Here is a 21548-nt window from a genome sequence, read left to right on the forward strand (position 1 = left end):
CTTAAGCAGAAAGCAGGTGTTCCGCCTTCCACTCAAAACACTTGCTTTACTTTTAATTGTCTGCATTTGACCCATATTACAGCAGTGGGATAAACTCCTTCTGCTCGTTGTGTCAGTGGTGTGGCGGTACATATGCTTAGTTTAACATAGGTATTACCATTTAAACTCCTCCTAGCGCGTGCCTTATTGCAAAGATGTGCCCTATGCCATTCCTTTGTAGATCTATGCAGACTATTTTCTATCTGAAGAAGAAAAAAAAGGAAAAAAAAAAGCTTGTTTTGCATTGTTATATTTATAGTGTTTCAGTAGTTAAATAAAGCATTTTCAAAACAAATGCAATGATGTGTAAGCCATTTGTCTCTCTACAGATTGTGCCAAACCATATAAACTTTGCCTGGTTTCAAATTAAACAGCACAACTGTGAAAGTGGTCAAATGACTTTGACTCTGACCTCTGTGAATGGAAACCCATCACTGACCTCATACATCACCCATTATTTAGCAATGTTTCATGTTGGAGAGAGCAAAGGCAGCAGAGTGCTGGAAAATGTTTCATAAACCTCTCTGTGGCCGGTCAACTTTACTCTAAAAACATGTTGTGCCCCAGTAGGGAGTCCGCGAGGATTATAAGGACATAAGTAGCCTTGATCATCCGCTACAATATGAACAAGAGGGCGATAGCAGCTACTTCATTTTGTTATTTTTTTTAAATATACCATGTTATAACCTTTCAGCTAACAGGTTGCCAATAACACGGAAATATGTTGAAAGGTAGCAGGAAGACATACATTAAAGGCAGATTGATATCTGAAGTCACCATTACAATACTAAGTCGGACCAATGTTCTGGTCACATGAACGTGCGTTTCTTTGTGCCCTATCTGCTACCATTTTGTGCAAGTGAATAATGATGTGGATTCACACAAAACCTTCGTTGTTATCACATTGGTGCAAAGGTTGTGCTCTCATATTTCAGTCATATCTGAGGAGAGGAAAACTTCAGTACCTTTATGTGTAAGTCTGTTGTTGGTTTGCTACCCGCATGGCGGTTCATGAGCAGACTCTCCCAATCTCATAGGACCGAGTTTAAATTCAGGGAACATGATCTCCAACACACTGCCACAATAAAAGCATCCCATTACCGCACTTACCTGTATCACAATAAAATAAAATAAAAAAAATGGCAGGACAAAATGTCACGTTAGGTCAAAGTGCATCCCACAGTCACGTTAGAGAAGCCTGGAGTGTGTCCTTTAGGATAATATTGCCATCTGGTGGTAAAAGCCCTTCATCAGAGAAGGCTGCAGCACGAACTACTGACCTTTTTTTCAGTGGCAGCCATGTTAGTTCCACTGTCATCAATGCAGAGTATTGCGGGAAACATAAACCACATTCAATATCCATTGGCTCGGTGTATGGCAGAGGAAGATAATTACCACACAGTTTGAGTAATTAATAAAATATAACATGCCGATTTATTTTTAGTACAGAACACAAAAATCCTGTGCTGGAATAAAATACACTGAAAACATTTAATTTCATTTTGCAGCAAAATATTACGCGTAATTGGCTACATTCCCTGTTTATGTTTTAATGTTGGTACCACTTATTATGGAAAAAGTGTACCGATGGTGTGACGGACGAGTTTGTAAACGTCGTTTTGCATCTTAAGTCGAAAAAGCGCGACGACTGGGGGGAGAAATACATTTCTAATGATATCCAAACGCCGCTGGCTCGCCTTTCACTACATTTCCCATGATGCCCCCGCGGCCCTCCGTCTGCGCGCTCCTTTCCCGAGGCTGCCGCCGCCGCCGCTGCTGCTTTCGCAGATTTGTATACTAAGCCACTAGAGTCGAGTGGATGTGTGGACAGCAGGGAGAGGAAATCCAGGTGATTGTCGCAGCTGCTGAAACGAGCCGACGCTCCTGAACGCAGCCCCGGTTTATATTTGGCTTAAAGGAGACGCAACAAAGCGCACAAAATGGTTGTGCACCAGGCCCGGGCGAATAAGTAGGTTTACTATAGCTTTAAGAACGCGAAAATAGTGTCTGCTTCTTTAAAATTATATCGCTTTATTAATGAATAGATAATTAAGAAAAGTTTTCAATTTCGAATCAATAAATTAATGCATTTAATTTGCGACGAACTCAGCGCACTGACGGGAAAATGCCCCACTGTTGGATAAAGGCCGCCTGCCATGAAAACGTCTTTAAAGCAAATGTGCTCCGTTTTTCAGTTATCTGCTAGTAAACCCGCCGAGCTATAAGGGGAATTTGAGGTCGGCCGAAGAGTCCTCACGGTGATGGAACCGGTCGGCGACCGAACCGGGGATGCAAATACAGGTGAAGAGTCGGCGGAGGACAAGGCCGCAGATCAGACCCCGGCCACCAGTACGACCGTCACGCCGCGGAGAGGGCTCAGAGAGCGGGGGGCTGGCCGCCCGAGGTCCGGCGTCTCCGCTTCATTAACCGACGTGAACGGGGCAGCGGCGAGCCCGCAGAGTTCGGGACGGGTCCTCAGAGACAGGTCGACCCGGGCAGTCCCGGCCTGGCTGAAGGACACCAAGAGCGACGATGAAGACGAACCGAGCCTGGACACAGGTGCAGCCAAGCGGCGGAAAGTTTCCAACTCCCGGCGGAGGAAAAACTCCGAAGCCGCGGTGTCAGCAGAGGCTGACGGGCGGACCTCCGGTGACAGCCTCCACATCCCTGAGTAAGTCTGTAACCACACAGCATCATTTTGTTTGTGATCAGCCTGTCAATAGATGTCCTGACGGCGGCTCGGTTCCTGTCAGAAGCACGCCTTCAGCCAGGCTCGTCCCCTTTCTGCTGCTCTTCCAGGCGGAGGGTGGAGTGAACACTACCTGGCTGCCTTTTTGAAAACTTTTCATGTCTGAGTCGGTGCTGCAAGTTTTGGATGGCTCTTCATAGCCGGCATGTCAGATCTCAATGTGTTTTTGTTTTTTTGTTTTTTTTCCCTCATTTGTGCAGCTCGGAGAAATCAAAGAAACCTGCCACAGATGCTCAAGGTAATTAAAGGCACGTTACACATCAGGCTGCTGTTGATGCCATACTAGTAAAACTAATCATATTCTTTTGCGTTGCTATGTGTTTCACACCTGTGTCACACTTGATGTCTCACACTGTGTTTGATGGCATGCTCCTGCTGCCTCGCTTCAGCTCTTCCCCCCAGACGTCCCCCAGCTCAGACTCGTGCCAAGCCCCCGTCTGGCAGGACCAGCCGTGGCTCTGCCAAGCCTGTGTGTAAGACTGAACCTGGAATGGAGAATCCAGCTGGTGAGCAACCTGTTGACAGCGGGCCACTATGGTTCAGCATGTCAGAGTGTAGTTCAAAAATCAAACCGTACACACATTGAGACTCCAAAACATCACGCAGGCAACTGTTCTTGAAGTTGTCTGTTCTTTTCATCATTTGGAAGGCTGTCTGTTATCTCTGATTATAAATGGTGATCTTCTGGTGATTTCAATGAGTGATCTCAATCAGTTCTGTTGTTTTTTAGTTCAACCATTCTTACACTGTGAAATAACTTCTTGTTCTGTTGTGTAGTCATGCTTTTTTTTTTTTTGTCAATCATTTATTGTGGTTGCCTTATTTAAAACCCTTGGCGTCTTTCTTCCTCTGTTTGTTATGCAGCAATGGAAGGAGAGGAAAACAATAAAGAAAAATGTCATATGTAAGTATTTTTGGGCCTTTTGGGTGAAAGAACAATGTGATATCACATTGTTTGCAGTGTTTAAATTCAGTGTTGAGGATGTATTTATTCTTTTTTTTTTTTTTTTTTTTTTTTTTTTTTTTTTTCACCAACTCCCAAAATGCCTTGTTAAAGAATGATGTAATTCGAATTCACAAAACCCTGTTAATTTTTATCTCTCATGCTGTCATACACTGTTTCAGTAACAAGAAAGAGGAGGGAAACGTAGAGATTGCTGAAACAGTATTGGATGATGAAGACCCTTCGTTTCAGGATGACCCTAATGACCTGAACTACCAGCCACAGAGTCAGAGGTGAATTTACCTCAAGTGCGTTACCTGCTCTTTTGCAGAATGTGTTAGCTCCCGTTTAAAGTATGTTGTTTTGCTTTCAGTGGCGCAGAGGAGGAGGAAGGCCTCAGCAGTGACGAAGATGTTCCTTTTAGAGATGACTTAAATGACCAGAGCTACGACCCGAGGGGTGAAAGGTGTGTGTGTGTGTTGCCTCTCTTTGGCATGATAAGTATTTGCGTTGTTTTGTAACTGCATGTGTCTGGTTTTCGTCTTAGGGATGTTCCAAAACCAAAGCGCAGAGCTCCTCCTAGACAGAAAGAGAAGAAAGAAAAAGAGAAAGCTCCTAAAAAAGAGAAGGAGGTCACTGAGGTAAAGATAGAAGGTTCAGACAACTTGGAGAGTGTGGAAGAGGAAGTAAAGCTAGAAGAAGAAACTGTTGAGGACCCCGATGGACCCAGGAAGTAAGCATCATTTAACGTGTATACTATTATTAGTTGGTCAGATTTGTATTTTTCTGTTTTGTATCTTTTAATGTCAAAAATAAAAATGTATGTGTGTGGTTGTTAGGGTTATTGTTAAACTACATTAATGTTCTACTCATTTAGATAATTTTCTTTTTTCACTACTTCAGGAGAGGCAGACGGAAAAAAGATGACAAAACCCCACGCCTACCAAAAAGAAGGTAAAATGTTAAAGACCGTTGGTTTGGAGTATAATCTCAAATTCATAGTGTTATATCACGGACTGTTAACTAGTGTAGTAGTTTGCCAAGGTTCCAGCTTTCTCACTTAAGATGAGAAAATCCATTGAAATATTTTCTTCTCATTACATTTCTTCGATGTTTGCTTCACCCTCACAGAAAGAAGCCCCCAGTACAGTATGTGCGCTGTGAAATGGAAGGATGTGGGACAGTCCTGGCTCATCCCCGCTATCTACAGGTTTGTTTCCTCAACTACACCATCCCAGAGGACCCGTCATTGCTTAAAATAGACTAAACTTCAATTTTTAATAAATAGTTAACAATGTTTGGCATCCGTGTAGTCCTGATGGGGAATAATGAGCTTTGCAAAATATGTTCAGATATGTTTTAATAATATTTTTATCTTGTTGACTTGACATGCTTTTATGAAGCCTGTTAACTAAACCTACAGTTAACAATGATGGTCTTTGGTTTTACTTTCAACTGATTCTGACATAATGCTTTGGATTTTCTCTTTTCCACAACAGCACCATATAAAATACCAGCACTTGCTCAAGAAGAAATATGTCTGTCCTCACCCATCGTGTGGAAGGCTTTTCCGCCTACAAAAGCAGCTTTTGCGTCATGCTAAACACCACACTGGTACAGCACATTCCTTAAAACACACACTAGGCTTTGTGTTTGACAATTTCTAGGTAGCGTTAATAATAATAATAATAATAATATACAAAAACGCTATATCTGAGTGTTTTGTGATTCTAGACCAGAGAGACTACATCTGTGAGTTCTGTGCTCGGGCCTTCAAGAGTTCTCACAATTTGGCTGTGCATCGAATGATCCACACAGGAGAGAAGCCCTTGCAGTTAGTGTTTTCCTGTTTTTGTTTGTTTTGTTTTTTTTGGCATTTTTTTAACGACTCTTTTTATTTAGATATTTGTCTATTATGTACATTTTACTGGGTCAAGATGTTTCTGCTCCATTTTCTGTTTCTTCCAATAGATGTGAGATCTGTGGCTTCACCTGTCGTCAGAAGGCATCACTCAACTGGCACATGAAGAAGCACGATGCTGATGCCACGTATCAGTTCTCCTGCTCCATTTGTGGTAAGAAGTTTGAGAAGAAGGACTGCGTTGTGGCCCATAAGGCCAAGAGTCATCCAGAGGTGCTTATTGCTGAGGCGCTGGCTGCTAATGCTGGTGCACTCATCACAACTCCTGCGTCTCTGCTGGAGCTGCCGGGAAATCCCATGCAAGCAGAGGTCACCAACTTGGACGTGAGCCAGGTAGGGCAGGATGCGCAGATGGACCAGCTGAGCCATGAAGGGCAAGTTGGGCAGCAGCCGGCTCAGGTGTCCCAGATGGGTCACATGACCCAACAAGTGAGTCACCAGGTGGTTTTACTGGGACAAGACCAGAGCCTTCATACAATGCAGGTGCCAGTGACGATTGCCCTGTCCCCTATTGACCCCCCCTCACCAGCTGACAACCAGCAGCAGACTCACCTGCAGCTGCAGATGCCTGTCCAATTTGTGCAGGCAACGCAGCAGCCCCAACAGCCCCAAATCCAACAACTGACCCTCCATTCCAACTCAGTGGTAACGCAGCACGGACCCCAGCTCCAGCCTCTTCAATCGTATTCGTCCCAGCAGCAGAACCAGGGGCAAACACAAATCTTGCAAATGACCTTCCAGCCAGTCAGCCAGTCCCAGACCCACATTCAGCAGATCCCAATCCTAGCAACCTCTCATCAGCTTCAGACCCTGCAAACAGCTGCTCCAAGCCCCCCTCTACTGTCCTCACCCCAACCACAGTCCCAGGGCCCAGCATCCACCAACGAGGACAGCTTTATTCTGGACAATCCTGTGCTCACATCCTCGGCTCCATCAGCTAACTCTCTCCCGCCGACAGAAGCGGCGGGGGCGGACTCTGTGGTCTGGGAGCAGGCAGGACAAGGGGAAGTTTTGACTGACAGCACCGACAGACATGTGCAGCAGGCCCTCATATAAAACAAGGATGGAGCACACAGAAAAAAAGAGATGAGGCTATGTCACCCGATCTTACTGTATTGCAATGTTTGAGGTAAATGTAGGATCACCAATATATTATATACTGTTCACTCATAGTCATATTTGGTAGTTTTTTAGAATATCCGTATCAGGGAAAGATGTGTATGTGTCTGTATGTGTAAGGTGTTGCCTTTGTACATAACAGTCCTGTAATCTTAACTACCCTTTTATGTGAGTGTGTGTATTGTTTCTGAGGTGACACCTCTTATCCACCATATACAGCACATCAAATGGTGTGGCAAATTCATACTGGCATAAATCAAATTAATTTATAATGACAAATGCAAAACACTTTAGAAATTTATAAACGTACTCTGAAGTGAGTAAAATTGGTTTCAGCGAATACAGTTGTTTTTTTTCCATTTTATTGGTCAGATCTACTATAAAAGTTTTACTTGAAAAGGTCAAAACACACGCTGAACTGACAAACATTAACATTTAAATATCTTAAAAATATAAGACAGAAAAGGGTGTTTCGCAGCCTTCTATAAAGTCACAAAATGTGCATATTTTAGAGATGTTGGCAGGTTCCAGTGATATTTCTGCAGTTTCTTATTACGCATTGAAGGAAAAATCACAAGTATAATGTAGTATGTGCTTTTTAAGTCTTAGGCCATTGTAGGCAACCAAAGTGTGACATGGGATACACAAAGCCCCCCCAAAACAGCAACCCTAATAAAAAAGTTTAGAGTTACACTCAACATCTGTCGATAGTCTTTGAAATATGTGATTTGATAAGTGAGATCTTGGAACACATCAATACTAAATCAGCACCTGTGTGATAATGCAAACACAGAAATTGTTCATTTATATGATGTAAATAAATGTCTTAACATTTATCTAAAGTGTCTTCATTGACAGTTAGAGAACAGCATTTTATAGGGAAACCCCAAAGCATCACATGCCGTTAGTGGAGGCGATAACAGGTGAGTTAGTGAAGGTGTAGCGAGGCTGGTGGTTCAGCCCTAAGCTCCTACTGGCCCTTGAGAGAATGTCCCCATAAGCCTGAGCTATTCATTTATGCGAAAATAACCTCGACAGCTTCTACAGACTTTAACAGAGAGCTATTGCTTTAGGAATCGGTGTTAGATTTCAGAGAACCTCCATCAGGACATCTGAACCCGCTCCCTGTCCCTTTGCACTGCGTACTGCTTCATAGCTCGTTTGGGAGGAATCAGGGTGTTACTCAGTCCAACCCTCCTCTTCTTGGCTTGCTGGCCTCCTGTGTCTTCCACCTCTGTGATGCTTTGGTGGCCCCCAGCCTGGGGCTCGACGTGCTCCGATGCTGGGGCCTCATCGCTCACAGGGGGATGAGAGTCAGCAGGAGCGGCTGGAGTCTGGAGGTCACTGTCATGTGCAAATTTGCATTTGATCCCAAACCTGCACCTCCCATCCTTCCTGTATGACACGCATACCCTTTTACCTCCGATCTGGGAGGGCTTGGACTGCATGGTGAGGGGGACGTGTTTCTGCAAGGCGCTGAGCTTCTGGTCTGCCTGAGCTTTGAAGGGGTTGGCAAACACACTGCTGTCAGAGCAGGCATTTAGAGGAGGGGGAGGCAGTTTCTTACAGGTGGGGGAGCCCAGAGAGGGAGCAGGCCGGATGGACTGACAGGCTGCAGACGATGCTGACGTGTGGAGCTGCGGTGGTGAGGATGCTGAGGAGGGCTCTGGATCTCCATCCTCTGGTCCTGATTCACCGGAAGAAGATCCGGACTCCAGCAGGAAGTTGCGGGTCTTGACAGCCGCTGTCGCCTCATCAGTCTGCTCCCTAACGTGACTTAAAGATGGAAAAACAAAAGTGAACCGTCTGTGGAGCTATAAATACAGCAGCAGCTTACAGCCTGTGTGTGTCTGTGTGTGTCTGTGTGTGTCTGTGTGTGTCAGGATCCACCTCCGTGCGTCTCCTCCATCACTGTCTGAATCCGAGGACACCCCGTAGCCCACCAGGGAGTTCATTCCGTGGTTGGTCCGAGCTCGATAACTGTGGTCTTACCCTAAAAGTATGGATTTATTCAGACAAAAAAAGCTGAAAACATCCGATCAGTCCCGTGTGCTCTTCCTGCCGCTGTCAGCTGCTGTGTTTACATCCGGCCGCCTGCAGCGCCCCCTGCAGGACCGGAAGCTTTAGGATTTTTAATATGTGAAAATAATGTCTGGATCAAACCATCAACACAACAGTGCTGCACAGAAGGAGTTAGTCAATGAAAAAGATTTCAGTGACAACAGTAAAAGCTAAATGAAATGAAATCTAAATGGTGAGAAGGAGCTCGTCCATAATTTTCTTTCTGTTTGGGTTATAGTTCATGACAGTTATGTAAATTTGTCCAGAGGTATGCTGACTTGTCGACTACAGTCCAAACTGTGTAACAGCTGAGTTCCTTTTATAAGCTTGTGTCACCTCCTAGCACTCTAACTGGAACAAACATTATTAGTGTCATCAGTTTTATCTGCACTTTATCTGCCATTATTAGCAGTAAGAGATATTTTTCATGTATTCACTTACTCCAAAATAAAGGCATAGATACCTCACATCCACAGCAAGTTATGTTAACATAAAATAATAGATGTTTCTCTCTCTCTCTCTCTTTTTTTTTTTTTACATTATGACTCTTAAGTATTTACGTATTTCTATTAATATCTCTATTTCTATTGGGGACTAATAAAGTCTTTCTTTGGGACAATGTAGGTCAACCGACTAGAATTTGCACACAAAATGAAAATATGTCCACTGAAGTAAAGGAGCAGCTCAAGTCTGCAGGCTCCTGGTTCACTTTTTACCGTCAGGACACACATCCCGGAGACAGCCGATCTTTACTTCGGTCACATCCAGTAAATCAGATAAGCTCTCCTGAAATAAGTTGATCCGCTCCTCCCCACCGGGACTCTCCGCCCCCGCTCGGCCCGTTAAATTCCTGCTGCCTGGCATCAGGTTCCCCGAGGAAAGGGCGGAGAGTCGGCCATCCAGTCCGCCGCAGCAGAAGGCGAGTCGGACTGACACGGCACCGGAATGTCAGGGACGCTCACGGCTGTTCACAAGCTTTGAGTCTCCCGGTCCAAATCGGTTGTGTAGTCCCAGCGGAGGCAGCAGGAGGTCTGATGGCTACCAGGAGGACCAGGAGCAGCTCCGGATCGGGTCTGAGCAGGATCATGCTGGTCCGGGCCGCCGCCATAGCCCAACAGCTGCACCGGGAGAGCTCCGTCTTACTGGAACTTTATGTGAGTAGAGGAGTTTAATTTTTTCCACTGACTGCAACCTGCCAGCAGATCACAGCATGACAACTGTGTGTGTGTGTGTGTGTGTGACGGAGACAAATAGGCCAAGGTCATAATGAGAATTAATAGATGTGTGTATTCATGAATAAACTGTGTGTGTGTGAGAGAGACAGACAGAGAAAGAAATATAAGAAGAAAGGGATGTGTGCAAAAGCCAGATAAGACAGTGAGGGAGAGTGTGTGTGTGTGTGTGTGTGTGTGTGTTAAGGAGAAGGAAAGAGCGTCCGGCACAGCAGGGGGGGAGGAATGAAACTGGCTTTTTCCTGTTACCAGGTCATCATTTCCTGGGCTTTAAGCAGGCCTATAGGTGTGAAAGCTGCCCATTTTTAAAACTTCTTGGCCTTCTGCCAATTCACTGCCTCATACATTTCATGTGTCTCCCTGGAAGCCGGAGAGTGACCTGACCCATAACTTATTCAGGAGCATGTTGGCCAATCCTTCCTCCGTCCTTCATGTCTTCTATGTCTCTCTCTCACAGCACAGCTATGCCCACTTTCCTTTAAGAAGCTTGCAGCTTTAAGCCCAGAGCGAAATTTCACAGAATAACAGATGAGGTGATCATGCATGTCTTAGCCTGTCATAAAAAAGATCATTGGATCATTGCTTTTTGTGGTCTCACCTTTTTGCTGAAAGGAAGTGTCTCTGAAACGGAACAAGATTTATCCAAAAATGCCGTGAAGATTTCCAGAATATTTTCCTCTCCTGTCCTTTGACAACGTATTCGATGAGAAAAGAAACTCATTTACATCAACTCCATGCGTCTTTAATAATTCCCTGAGACTTCCACTTCCATTCGTGAGTACATTGTTTTCAGGCTAGACTATTGCTTCCTGGGGTATCCATAATTGCCTGAATCACATTTCCTGAGCAGTAAATATTAACTTCCCTCCTAACCCTCCAGGCACACAGGTCACTTTAGGCCTCCCTGTCATTCTGGTACCAAGTTGCACTTGGGACTGAACATTAACACCTCAGTATAATGTCACAAGGAGGCCTTTGGGATTCAGAGCTCACACAAGTACTAAAGCTGATGCTGCTGCAATAACGCCCCAGAAGTGACCTCACGTCTGCATCGTCCAGATCAGAATTTCAAATTTGTAATGATGTAGGTCTGAGAGTACGAAGGTGCTGCCTTTGCTGGATTCTGCTTACAGTGAGGAATTCATATGAATGTTGGAGGCATGGTCGGTCAGTATTTAGTTGGATTATTATAACATGGATATCTTATTGTGTATGGTACACATGAAGTTCGAGGCAGCACCTAGTTCTGTCTTTAGGTAACACTATATACACAGCATACACAGAATTTTCTTCTTGTTTAATCTGTTAGTTAGCCAAACCTGTTTTTATTCTAAGCTAAAATAATCATCCCCAGCCGTGTTTATTATACAGACATAAGAGCAGTTTCATTCTTGTCGTACCTATTTGCTAACGTCAAAACATATTCCTGATGTTAACGTACAACGATCGCAAATTTCTGTTTCAAAAGTTGACGTTCATATTTTTAGTACGGTAACATCGCATGCACCTACTAAAGTTGTTTTTTCCTCCCTTGCTTGTTATCATAACAAACTCCCTTAACCTTTAACTTGTTAAGGAATCCTCAATGGAATCGGGCTTGAGCTCATAAAGAAAAGCCTGTTACTCTCACGGCTATATTTCATTTTTACAGCCAGTGTGAATGAGCCTTAACAGAGTCCCAGTGAGCTTTCGTATTGTGCCATATAACTGTCAAAAGTGACATCAGAGTGGTTATTGCTTGACGGAAAATAGTCTGCAATCTTCCACCTATTCATTTTACTCTCCAACTCGTCCTCCCCTTACTTTTTCTTCAAGAATCTTCTCTCCTGTTTTTAATCCTCACCCTTATTGTTTTTCTGTTCCCACCTCAAGAGGAAGAAGGAGAGTTTCACTCCTGATGTTGCGGGGTCTGCCGGTCATCTGGTGTCAGTGCCTCCTCCTTCCTCCCAACTGGACACCAGGGACAAACTCTGGCGCCTCCACTCTGCTCTTCTACAGTGTCGCAGTTTAGTGGAAAGAGCCATTGCCAGAGAAGAGGAGGAGCTGGGTGGTGGGAACAAGGATGACTACGAGACACAGAGGAAGATAGTGAAGGAAAGACTTTCACTTCTCTTAATCAACACTGGTGAACTCCTCAAATCTGTAGATGGCCCAGCAATCCTGACTCCCAGTTTGGAGGGACTGGAGGTAGGTGCTGATGCCATCGGATGTGTTATTATGCCAAGAATTATGAGTTCAAAATTAAGGCAGAGCTTGGTGGTCTTTCCCCTTTCTATTGGCAGTTAGAAAGCCCGACCTCTCTGTTCGAGCTGAAGCTTTGGGTTTACCGAATCTTCACAGAGGTGGACTACTGGACCAAGATGGCAATCACCACCTTGCAAGACCTGCCTTCTATATTAGCCAAGAAGCAAGTGAGGACCACACAAGCCAGGAGCCTGAGAAGTGCTCGAAGATGAGAAAGGAAACAAATGTGTGTGGGTGAAGTTGAACGAAGATAGAGAGAGAAAAAAGTTAGAACTGGAGAGTGAGGTAAGAGGGTGAATGGATGAAAGGGATGAGAAGATGTAAGAAACTGGCTGAAAAGGAAAGCAGATAAAGAGATGAGTGAAAGCCAGCTGAGAGAGACAGACACAGATTACTGACACAGGGAGGTGAGTGGGATGGGTTATTTTTAGGGCCCTTATACATGCAGTTTGTATTCATCATAGACACTAATAATATCCGATAGAACACATTTAGTTTGACATCGCAGAGTCTAAAACATACATGTGTTTATTAAAGAAACCTAACTAGCATTGAGATTCACAATTTGTTAACAGTGTATTCTTTCTTTCTTTCTTTCTCACATTTGTTGTTTTCCTTGGGTATCATCATCCTTTTGATATATCTGTAGTTATTAAGAAAAACTGCCAGGGGTCTACCGCCACTGGCAGAGAAAGTAGTCAGCAAGGGGCACATTTGGATGAAAATGAGAGCATTTGAATTCAAATCACCAGCAGACTCTAATGTTGATACGAGTAGATAACATGGCTTTAAATCATTCCTATTATTATTACCTGAGGTGGCGCTGTGTCTGAGGAAAACATTGCAACAGGCCCATCTAGTGTGCACGTGTTGCTATTGCACGAAGTGGGCCCTTCAATTCTTTCTAGGTTTTCCGAGTAATGTTAGTTATTGCGAACAACATGTTTTTGTTAGATTTGTAAGCCCCCTGAAATCATGTAGAAACATGGCTGTGCAGTGCAGTGTAGTGCAACTCCAGCCGCAGTTATTCAAACTCACAGGCAAATAAATTGTCTGTTGTGATGCTGACATTTATTGTTTCAAGTCACAGAAAAGTGTTTTGAATTTAGAGCCCACTGAGAGGGGCACATAAATCATGTGATTGAATGTGATTCATTACCCATCCATTGGGCAGGTCCAGGTTGCAGTGCAATAATAGAAATATACTGTAGTTTATAAGTTTTTTGTTACATTTGTTGGATTTTGATCAAATAAATTAATCTAAAAGTGCCCTCAACATGCATCTGTCAACCTGGCTCGGGCTGTGGTATTAATTAAATTAGCATCAGCCCTTGTCTCAGATTGTCTTTAATGATGCATGAAGCTTTGGGGAAAAATCCAGAGAAGATACTGTGAATGGGACTGAACCCTGTGTGGAATTGTATTGGCCCAGATAACAACAAAATCAGTGATAAATCTGAGAGTGAAGCAGACGAAGGTGTGACAAAGAGAGATGTTTTTATGCAAGCAGACCTGTGCAGTGCTTTCATTAATATGAAGGGGCCTTATCTTTAAAAAAAAAAAAAAAAAAAAAAAGATTAATTACCTGAGTATTGAGAATTTATCCAGTCAATCCTTGTCTTGTTAAAATCCTGTAGATTGATGAACTGTTGGTAGGTGCTCTGAGCCTGTAAACATATCTGTGTGATGCCTGAGTACAGAATGCCGATCTGTTTTCATTCCTCTGAAAACTGGATGGGGTTACTATGGTCAAAACGAGTGGGTTTTGTCATTGGCATTCATTTTCAGATTAAATTTTATCCATGAGAAAAACTACTGTAAATGTGCACAAGTTATGAGTTATATGTCATTATCTATCTATTTGGACTTTGCTGGCTTGCTTGTTGGACCCAGACCAAGAGCATTAAAAGACAAGAGACGACTTGGGCCAAATGTAACCAAAAATAACACGCGCTTGTAAAGGGCGGATCAGTGTGTTGTTGCAGGTGCTACAGGAGAAGACGTTACACAAAAACTTCACCATTCACAATACGGAAATTTTACATCCATTTATTTTGTATCATTGAGAAATGAGAGAGAGACTTGTTTCTTTGATGAAGTGTTACTGATGGCCTAACTGGTTCAAACGGTTTCATGTTATAGCCCTTTGTTCTTCTGTTTGTGCCAAACATTTTCTTTGTTAACACGAGACCAATTCAACCATTTTTGGTGTGCCCTTCTCCTAGAGAACATCGAAAGTACAAAACTGTCATTACATTCCTGCTGAACAAAATGGGTGTTTTAATGTGCTCTGGGTTGATTGATTTCTCTTGTTTTTTGTTGTTGTTTTTTTACTGTATTTATTCTTTACAAGTTTTGTTTGTTACACCCCCAAGTGCCCTCTGTTCTGACCTCTGGTGTGTAGACAGAGCTGTAGACAAACAGCTGACAGCACAAAGAGAGGATTAGGTTACCATCACATCTGTTCATAAGCAGCAATCATACTGTAGAAAAAGGCCGGCCAGTTGTCGGCTTGATCAGAATGCATGATTAACCTTCACTATCCTTGCTGGTCAACCGAATGAATTGATTTATTTATGATTTATTTCTTTTTTTATTTCCATTTGTCTTTGGAGTTAATTGTCAGTTAATGGTCAACTGCCTTGTTGGAAACACTTTTAACCCTCCATGAAATTCACAGAAAACACAGGAAAAGCTGCATTTCATCACTGGGCTGACAAATTAGTTTCATATTTCTTTCTATCACTGTGGTCCAAAAGTATTTTGGACAAGAGCCCTACACTGTCTCAAAATTGTTGTAATGTAAACCATGTACTATTGAGCTTTCACAACAGAGCTCCTTCAAGACATGGACTCTTTAACATACATAGCTTAACATTGCAGGGTTCATCAGTCTGTCTTTGAGCAGGTGTTAGCTGACTCACACAGGACATGTATTGATAACCCTAACCCTATATTACTCTTTCATCTTAGCACTGATGCAAGTTACCACAATTTTGCGTCCCAAGAGAAGGTTAACGGCGTCAGTGTTAAGGGACCAGCCATTTTTTTGTTTCCAGAAGCAGGCTGTGTAGCTTGTAGAGGTCTTTACTACTGAGTAAAATCTGTTGCTTAAAAATATCATCTGCAATCAACACGCTAAGCTTAGTCCAGCTTTAGTCATGAAGAAGGAAACATTAGCGGCACTAACATAACAACATCTGAAACTGGCAGTGAACAGATTCCTTTGTGTCTAAAAAGGGCTCAAAACGACCTCAGCACAGACACGCGCTAAAGCACTGTCATTACTTTGAATGATGAGCGTAAGAGCGTAAAGCAGGATCAATATGGCCACCAGCACACAGTTTTTCCTGCGACTTGACATTCACAGCAAGAATGCTGTTGTTTTTTCAAAAATGCTAAAATTACACAATATGCAGAATTTATTTGTAACCATAAAGGGGCATTGGTTGATGTGTTGTGAATGTAAAATCAAAGTAATGTACAGTCTTCTTTGCTTTTTTTGAAACTTTTCTATGTTATAAAAACTTATTTATTATTGATTGGAATCCTGAGGGTGCATGAGTGAGCTGAAATAAATTGATTCTGGCTATACTTTGAATTGCCTCATGTGTCTGTGCGACTTAAAAGCAGTTTAGCTCACAAATGCTGGTGATGAGCAGTGTGTGTGTGTGTGTGTGTGTGTGTGTGTGTGTGTGAGTGTGTGAAGGACAGGAGAATGCTTTTGGTGCAAGAAAAAATGTATGGAAGGAAAGATGTGACATTTTGTGTTTGACTATTAGCTATCAGATTTTGTATGTGAGTGTGTGTGTTTATGTTTAAATGTAAGAAAAGACAGGATGTGTGTTTGAGCAAATGGGGTGGAGTGTGTGCTTGCATGGGTGTGTTTGTGTGCGCGTGGTTGTTTATATGTGTTAGGTATATGTGTGTGTGTGTGTGTGTGTGTGTGTGTGTGTGCATCTTTTCATTTGTGTGTGTGGTTGTTAGGGAAGGAGTGGCAGCCAGGATGCCTGTGGAAGAGGGGGGAGGTGTGTGTGTGTGTGTGTGTGTCTATACTGTATGTGTCTATGTACTGTATGTGTGAGAGAGACAGGGAGAGAGTGTGCAGCAAGCGAAAGAGAAAATATGTGTGTGTTATAGGGATAGGGAGAAAGAGACTGAGAGAGAAAATGGGTGTGTGTCTGTGTGTGTGCTTGTGCGCATGTGTCCATGTGTGCTTGTGCATTCGTGTGCATGTGAGTGTATGTGTGTCTGAGAGAGAGAGATGAAAAAAGAGAAGGGGAGAGAGGGCAGGAAAGAGAGTGAGTGTGTGTATGTGTGTGTTTGTGTGTGTGAGGGAGAGAGAGACAGACAGACAGAGAGAGAGAGACAGAGAGAGGGAGGGGAGAGAGCAAGCTGGAGACAGAATGTGTGTGTTTGTGTGTGTGTGTGTGTGTGTGTGTGTGTGTGTGTGTGTGTGTGTGTGTGTGTGTGTGTGTGTGTGTGCACAGACGTTCGTGTTCCTGTGTGTCTCAGTGTGTGTGTTTCTGTGTGTGTATGAGTGAGTGAGAGAAGCAAAGCAAAAGAGGGAATGTGTGTGTACTTTTGTGTGTCTGTGTGCCTGTGTGTGTTAGTGTGAGAGAGTGAATGGGTGAGCAAGGAAGAGTGAGAGAGGACATGTACGTGTGTGAGAGAAAGTGGGGGAGGGGTGTACAGGGGAGATGTGTGTGTTTGTGTGTGTGTATATGTGTGCGGGTGTGTGTGAAAGGAAAGAGAGAATGTGTGTGTGCCTGCGTAGGAGGGAATGTGCGTGTACTTGTGTGTGTGTGTGTGTGTGAGTGTGTGTGTCTGACAGAGATAGAGGGGGAGGGGTGTGTGTGCGGGGAGAGCTAGAAGCAAGCTCTGCAAATGGTGTGTTTGTGTGTGTTAGTGTGTGTTTGTGTGTGTGTGTGTGTGTGTGTGTGTGTGTGTGTGTGTGTGTGTATGCCACAGCAGCACAATATGTGCTTGTGCTGAATGAAAGGGAAATGAATGTGGAGTGTGTGTGTCTGTCTGTGTATGAGTGTGTGTGATGTGGAAAAGGGTGTGTGTCTTTTATTGGAAGTGTGTGTGCGTGCATCGGTGTGTACTTTGTGAGGACAGCATAACTGTGTGTTGCTGTACATGTGCACTGCTTGCACGTGCATGTGAATGTTTGTCTTCACTAAAGATTGTGTAGCTCAGTGTGAGTGTATCTACGTGTTTGTGTGTCTGTGGACACACACATACATATTGGGGGTATTGGTGCGGGTGATGAAGTGTTCATGATAGTGTGCACACGCAAACAGAGCAGAATTACAATTAAAGCAAACTCATTCAGCAGCTCCCAGATCTCCATACGTTTTCTCTCACATCCTTCTTCTGTCTTATCTCAGCTGAGCATCACTTCAGAGCTTCTCAGTGACTGTGTACCAGGACCTGTACTTTACCATTCATCAAGTGGCTCCGCGCGCCATCAGCTTCTGTTTATAGGTAGCATCTTTAGATTTGAGTCACTGGAAATTTTAAAGTAGGACTGGTAGGAAATCTGCACCAAACCTTCTGCGTGGTTTCAGCCAAAGGTTGCTTTTCTCCAGCAGTGCTGATGGAGGGGCCCCGTTTCATGAACATGCAGTAACATTATGACTTACTTTAAAACAGACTATGTTTGGCTCTGACTGTGAAGGTAAACATGATTTTTCAATATTAATCTAACATACATAAATACGTTTGTTATACCTTGTTTCAGAAACAACTGTTGTGTAATAAGCTCATTAATCAGTTTAACAAATGGCTCAGAAACTCGATGTTCCCCATAATCATAATTTGCATCAATACAAAATAAAGTCTTTTTCACTGGGAGTTCTTATATTTGTTAGTACATGCTGCCTTTGAAAAGGCCTAATTGTTTTTATGCACACTTTCAAGGTTAAACAGTTAGAGGAGCTGCCAGATCTTCACCTACCAAGCTGTCAATCTCCATTTAAGGGTTTTTAGAAAAATTATGTAATCGTTCCAGGATGGATACAATTGTGTTACAGTGCAAACATTTCCGTGACAAATGTTGGAAACATTAAAAATACAAGAGAATTTCTGAGCAATCAAAACAAAGAGCTAACAGATGCCACTGCTGTGGATAAGAGGCAAAGCAGAGCAGAGGCAAATTCAAATAATTCAAATGGACCTGGAATCGAACAATGTCTGATTCAGTGACTTCTGAATACATGATCTGGTTTCCACAACCTGTTGTTTTTATGTTCTACTTTCAAAAACAAAAATTACTTATTTTTTTATGTTTGGTGATTTCATGTTTGTAACATGAATAAAAAAATATTCTTGTTAAAACTAAAGCCATATATTCTCTAACTTCTATCTTCCACTTGTTTATTGTTTGTCGTGATGACAAATCAAAGTGCCATTTCCATCCAGGGCTTTGAAGGGTCTCAAACACTGTATGCACCAAATGCACCGCGCTTGCATTCCTAGATCTGTAGATACCTGAAATAATCCCATATAGCCCAAACCAACTGATCAGGAGTATGAATAAAATAAAATCTGATGTATTTATATAGTATTAATATTATATCATATGAACATGGACATATAATATTATATGTATTTTTATAAATCGTAACAAAGCCACATCAGGGCACTTTACATACAGAGCAGGTCCATTACAGCTTTCTTACCTCTTCTGTGTTTTCAGTTCACATTAAACTGGTCATCGAAGATATGGACGCCAGCGATTTTGGCGGGCCCTCCCCCTCTGCTCGGCGTCCTCCAGCTGAGGATTCAACTGCAACAATCTTGAAGATCAATCTGAAGATGTGTAGGTTAACGGAAAGCTTAAATTTAATCAATAAACAGCCATTCCATGTACTGTATGCAGAACGTGCCCTCTATGTATCCGTTTGTTGCACCAAGTGAAATGCAGTGGGTCGTTCTTTAGCCTTAAAGTTACACCAGAGCAGTCCGAAGAGCCAGAGACACATTAGATATATGCTGTGTGGTATTAAAGGCCATATTGTGAGATTTAACAGCACAGCCATCCACAATGATCACTTTGGTTGTAATTATTTAGCAGTGCCATGGGTTGATCATCTTAAATTGACTGTGCCACAGATTTTGACAGTTCTCTCATTCATTTACACATGAACATGACACAAACATGGCAGCTCTCTCCCAATGTCTGTTTACTCTCAATATATTTGGGACAAGGAATTGGTGCCAAGTTTGCCTAGTTATGACTCAATGCATGTTCAAAGTGACAAGCTTTTATAGCTTTCGATGTCACTTGGGAGTTTGAGGAAACAGCGGTGTGCATTTTACATTCTAACAAGGCTGAATTGATTCCTGAGTGCATCTTTTTAATTTTTATTGATGGTCGAGGTTTAATAATTTTAGTCTGGCTGCGTGAAGCAACTTCCAAGATGCTTCTGATGTGACATAGGGAAAGGCCAGATCTAGACATCTGCAATTCTATTCTGTAAGCCTATTTTTACAGTAGGCAAATACAATGCATTGCCCTTTTCAGACTACATTACATAACAAAAGATTGAAATTAATAACAATGAATGGTTGTGACGCAGAGAAATGTGTAGTTGTTCTCCTTTCCTAAATAATCAGCAATGTATATTGGTTCAGTTGAATGGACCAACTAAATACAGGTTTACATCTCCGATCCAGTCTAACTGACATGACGTCAGGCTAAGAATATCTCTTGCCAATTCAAAATCTTAAGGAAACAGCTCATATGATGTGAGCTTATAAGAGGGCAGTATGAAAACTTAAGAAAAATGAGACATGGCATGAATTTTACTATTGAGTTTGATATGCAAAACCCATATATGTTGTTTCTTCTCTTCTTTCTAGTTTACTCTCTGCAGAATCATGAATGGCCGTTTCAGAGGAGGATGGAGGAGCCGGACTGCTGTCACTGCTGCCGACAATTGACAATACTCTTAACAATATTTGTCAGGCTGCCATCATTGAGGCCATTTTTTTTCATTCTAAATCACAGATAATTGACTGTTACTCTGCCTTGATAAAAAGACACCAATGTGCTTTTCAGTGCACTATTAATTCCTTTTTAGAAGACAAAGATGTTCTCTCGTGCTGTTTTGAAGGCTATTCGACACCTCTAGAAAACCCAAATGAGACAGATACTTACCAAATGTGTTACTTAAAGAAAATAAAACATGTTAAAAAAAATATTATTTACTCAGTTTTAATATTTAATTTGGATATTTTGAGGTGCATACTTGTTCCAGCACTGTGGTGCCGTTGTTGGGATTGCCACCTCACAGTGACAGGGCACTGGGTTTCGAACTTGCCAGGTTGCCTACAACCTTCTTTTGTGTCACTTTACAAAAATATCTCATGTTGCAGAGGTGCTGTGATAAAGTGACCTGCCCAGAGATTACACAAACTCTTGAGTTTCTGATACCAGGTTTGTTTTTGGATTATGGATTTTTCTGAAGCAGATATTGAAACATTGCAATTTTTGACTGCTTTTGTCATTTCTTTTTGTTGCTAGGTGGGTTTAAAAAAGTTTGTTCATTTGCTATAAATTATAAATATTAGCATTAATGGTATTTGATGGATGGTTGATTTGCCAAGGACTGCCTCTGGTGGGGTATATCAACATTACATTGACAAAGCGATGCCATGTCTGTGTCTGCCAGACTCATCATCATGACAAGGACCATGTTTTCAACAAATCAATTAGCACCATTTCCAATGAATATTTCTAACTTCGTATTGATTTTACAAAAAAAAAAAAAAAGAAAGAAAAATTACAAAATGATTAAAATATAAATTCATAGGATTTTAACGAGCGACTGGTGGACACTAGGAGGATACACAATATGGTGCAACAATGTGAAACTTCTGCAAAAGGCAGAGTTTTGCATCCCCACTGGATTGTATGTTTCCCCAGTAATCAGTAACCAGAATGGCTTCTTCTTATTATCTTATTATTAACACAGATTACTGTACGAATGAGCAAAGTATGTGAATAGATGATAAATCATTAGACAACTCATGTGCAGTTTAACTCTTTGTAAAGAGTACCAAGATGCTCTCACCAACGCAAGAGTCAAGTGTGTTGACACGAATTGTGCACAAATGTGAGTAAAATTGGTGACATTTCGTCGGCTTATATTCAGCAGAAGGGCAGACAGCCAGCAGGAGGTTTGCTTTGACGACAAACGCATCTCCTTTTAAACTTTACAGTGTATTCCA

At 42.4% G+C, this 21548-nt stretch overlaps 3 protein-coding genes across 3 annotated transcripts; 2 read left to right on the top strand and 1 right to left on the bottom strand.

Moving 5' to 3' along the window:
- Nucleotides 1–1857: 1857 nt before the first annotated feature.
- Nucleotides 1858–7601, top strand: zfp91 (ZFP91 zinc finger protein, atypical E3 ubiquitin ligase). The gene is made up of 13 exons (XM_029512359.1): nt 1858–2008; nt 2235–2710; nt 2989–3026; nt 3178–3294; nt 3653–3692; nt 3914–4024; nt 4105–4197; nt 4279–4464; nt 4635–4685; nt 4863–4941; nt 5231–5345; nt 5466–5565; nt 5703–7601. Exons 2-13 carry the CDS (start codon nt 2301–2303, stop codon nt 6706–6708), a joined length of 2346 nt encoding a protein of 781 aa, XP_029368219.1. The 5' UTR covers nt 1858–2008; nt 2235–2300; the 3' UTR covers nt 6709–7601.
- Nucleotides 6358–8847, bottom strand: LOC115049818 (uncharacterized). Its single transcript, XM_029512369.1, has 2 exons — nt 8662–8847; nt 6358–8547 (listed from the first exon to the last, which is right to left on the bottom strand). Exons 1-2 carry the CDS (start codon nt 8724–8726, stop codon nt 7875–7877), a joined length of 738 nt encoding a protein of 245 aa, XP_029368229.1. The 5' UTR covers nt 8727–8847; the 3' UTR covers nt 6358–7874.
- An 872-nt stretch (nt 8848–9719) lies between these two features.
- cntf (ciliary neurotrophic factor) lies at nt 9720–15909 on the top strand. Its single transcript, XM_029504480.1, has 3 exons — nt 9720–9986; nt 11937–12251; nt 12347–15909. Exons 1-3 carry the CDS (start codon nt 9867–9869, stop codon nt 12518–12520), a joined length of 609 nt encoding a protein of 202 aa, XP_029360340.1. The 5' UTR covers nt 9720–9866; the 3' UTR covers nt 12521–15909.
- The last annotated feature ends 5639 nt before the right edge of the window (nt 15910–21548 follow it).

Source organism: Echeneis naucrates, chromosome 1 (genome assembly GCF_900963305.1).
Source record: "Echeneis naucrates chromosome 1, fEcheNa1.1, whole genome shotgun sequence".
Classification (NCBI taxonomy): Eukaryota; Metazoa; Chordata; class Actinopteri; order Carangiformes; family Echeneidae; genus Echeneis; species Echeneis naucrates.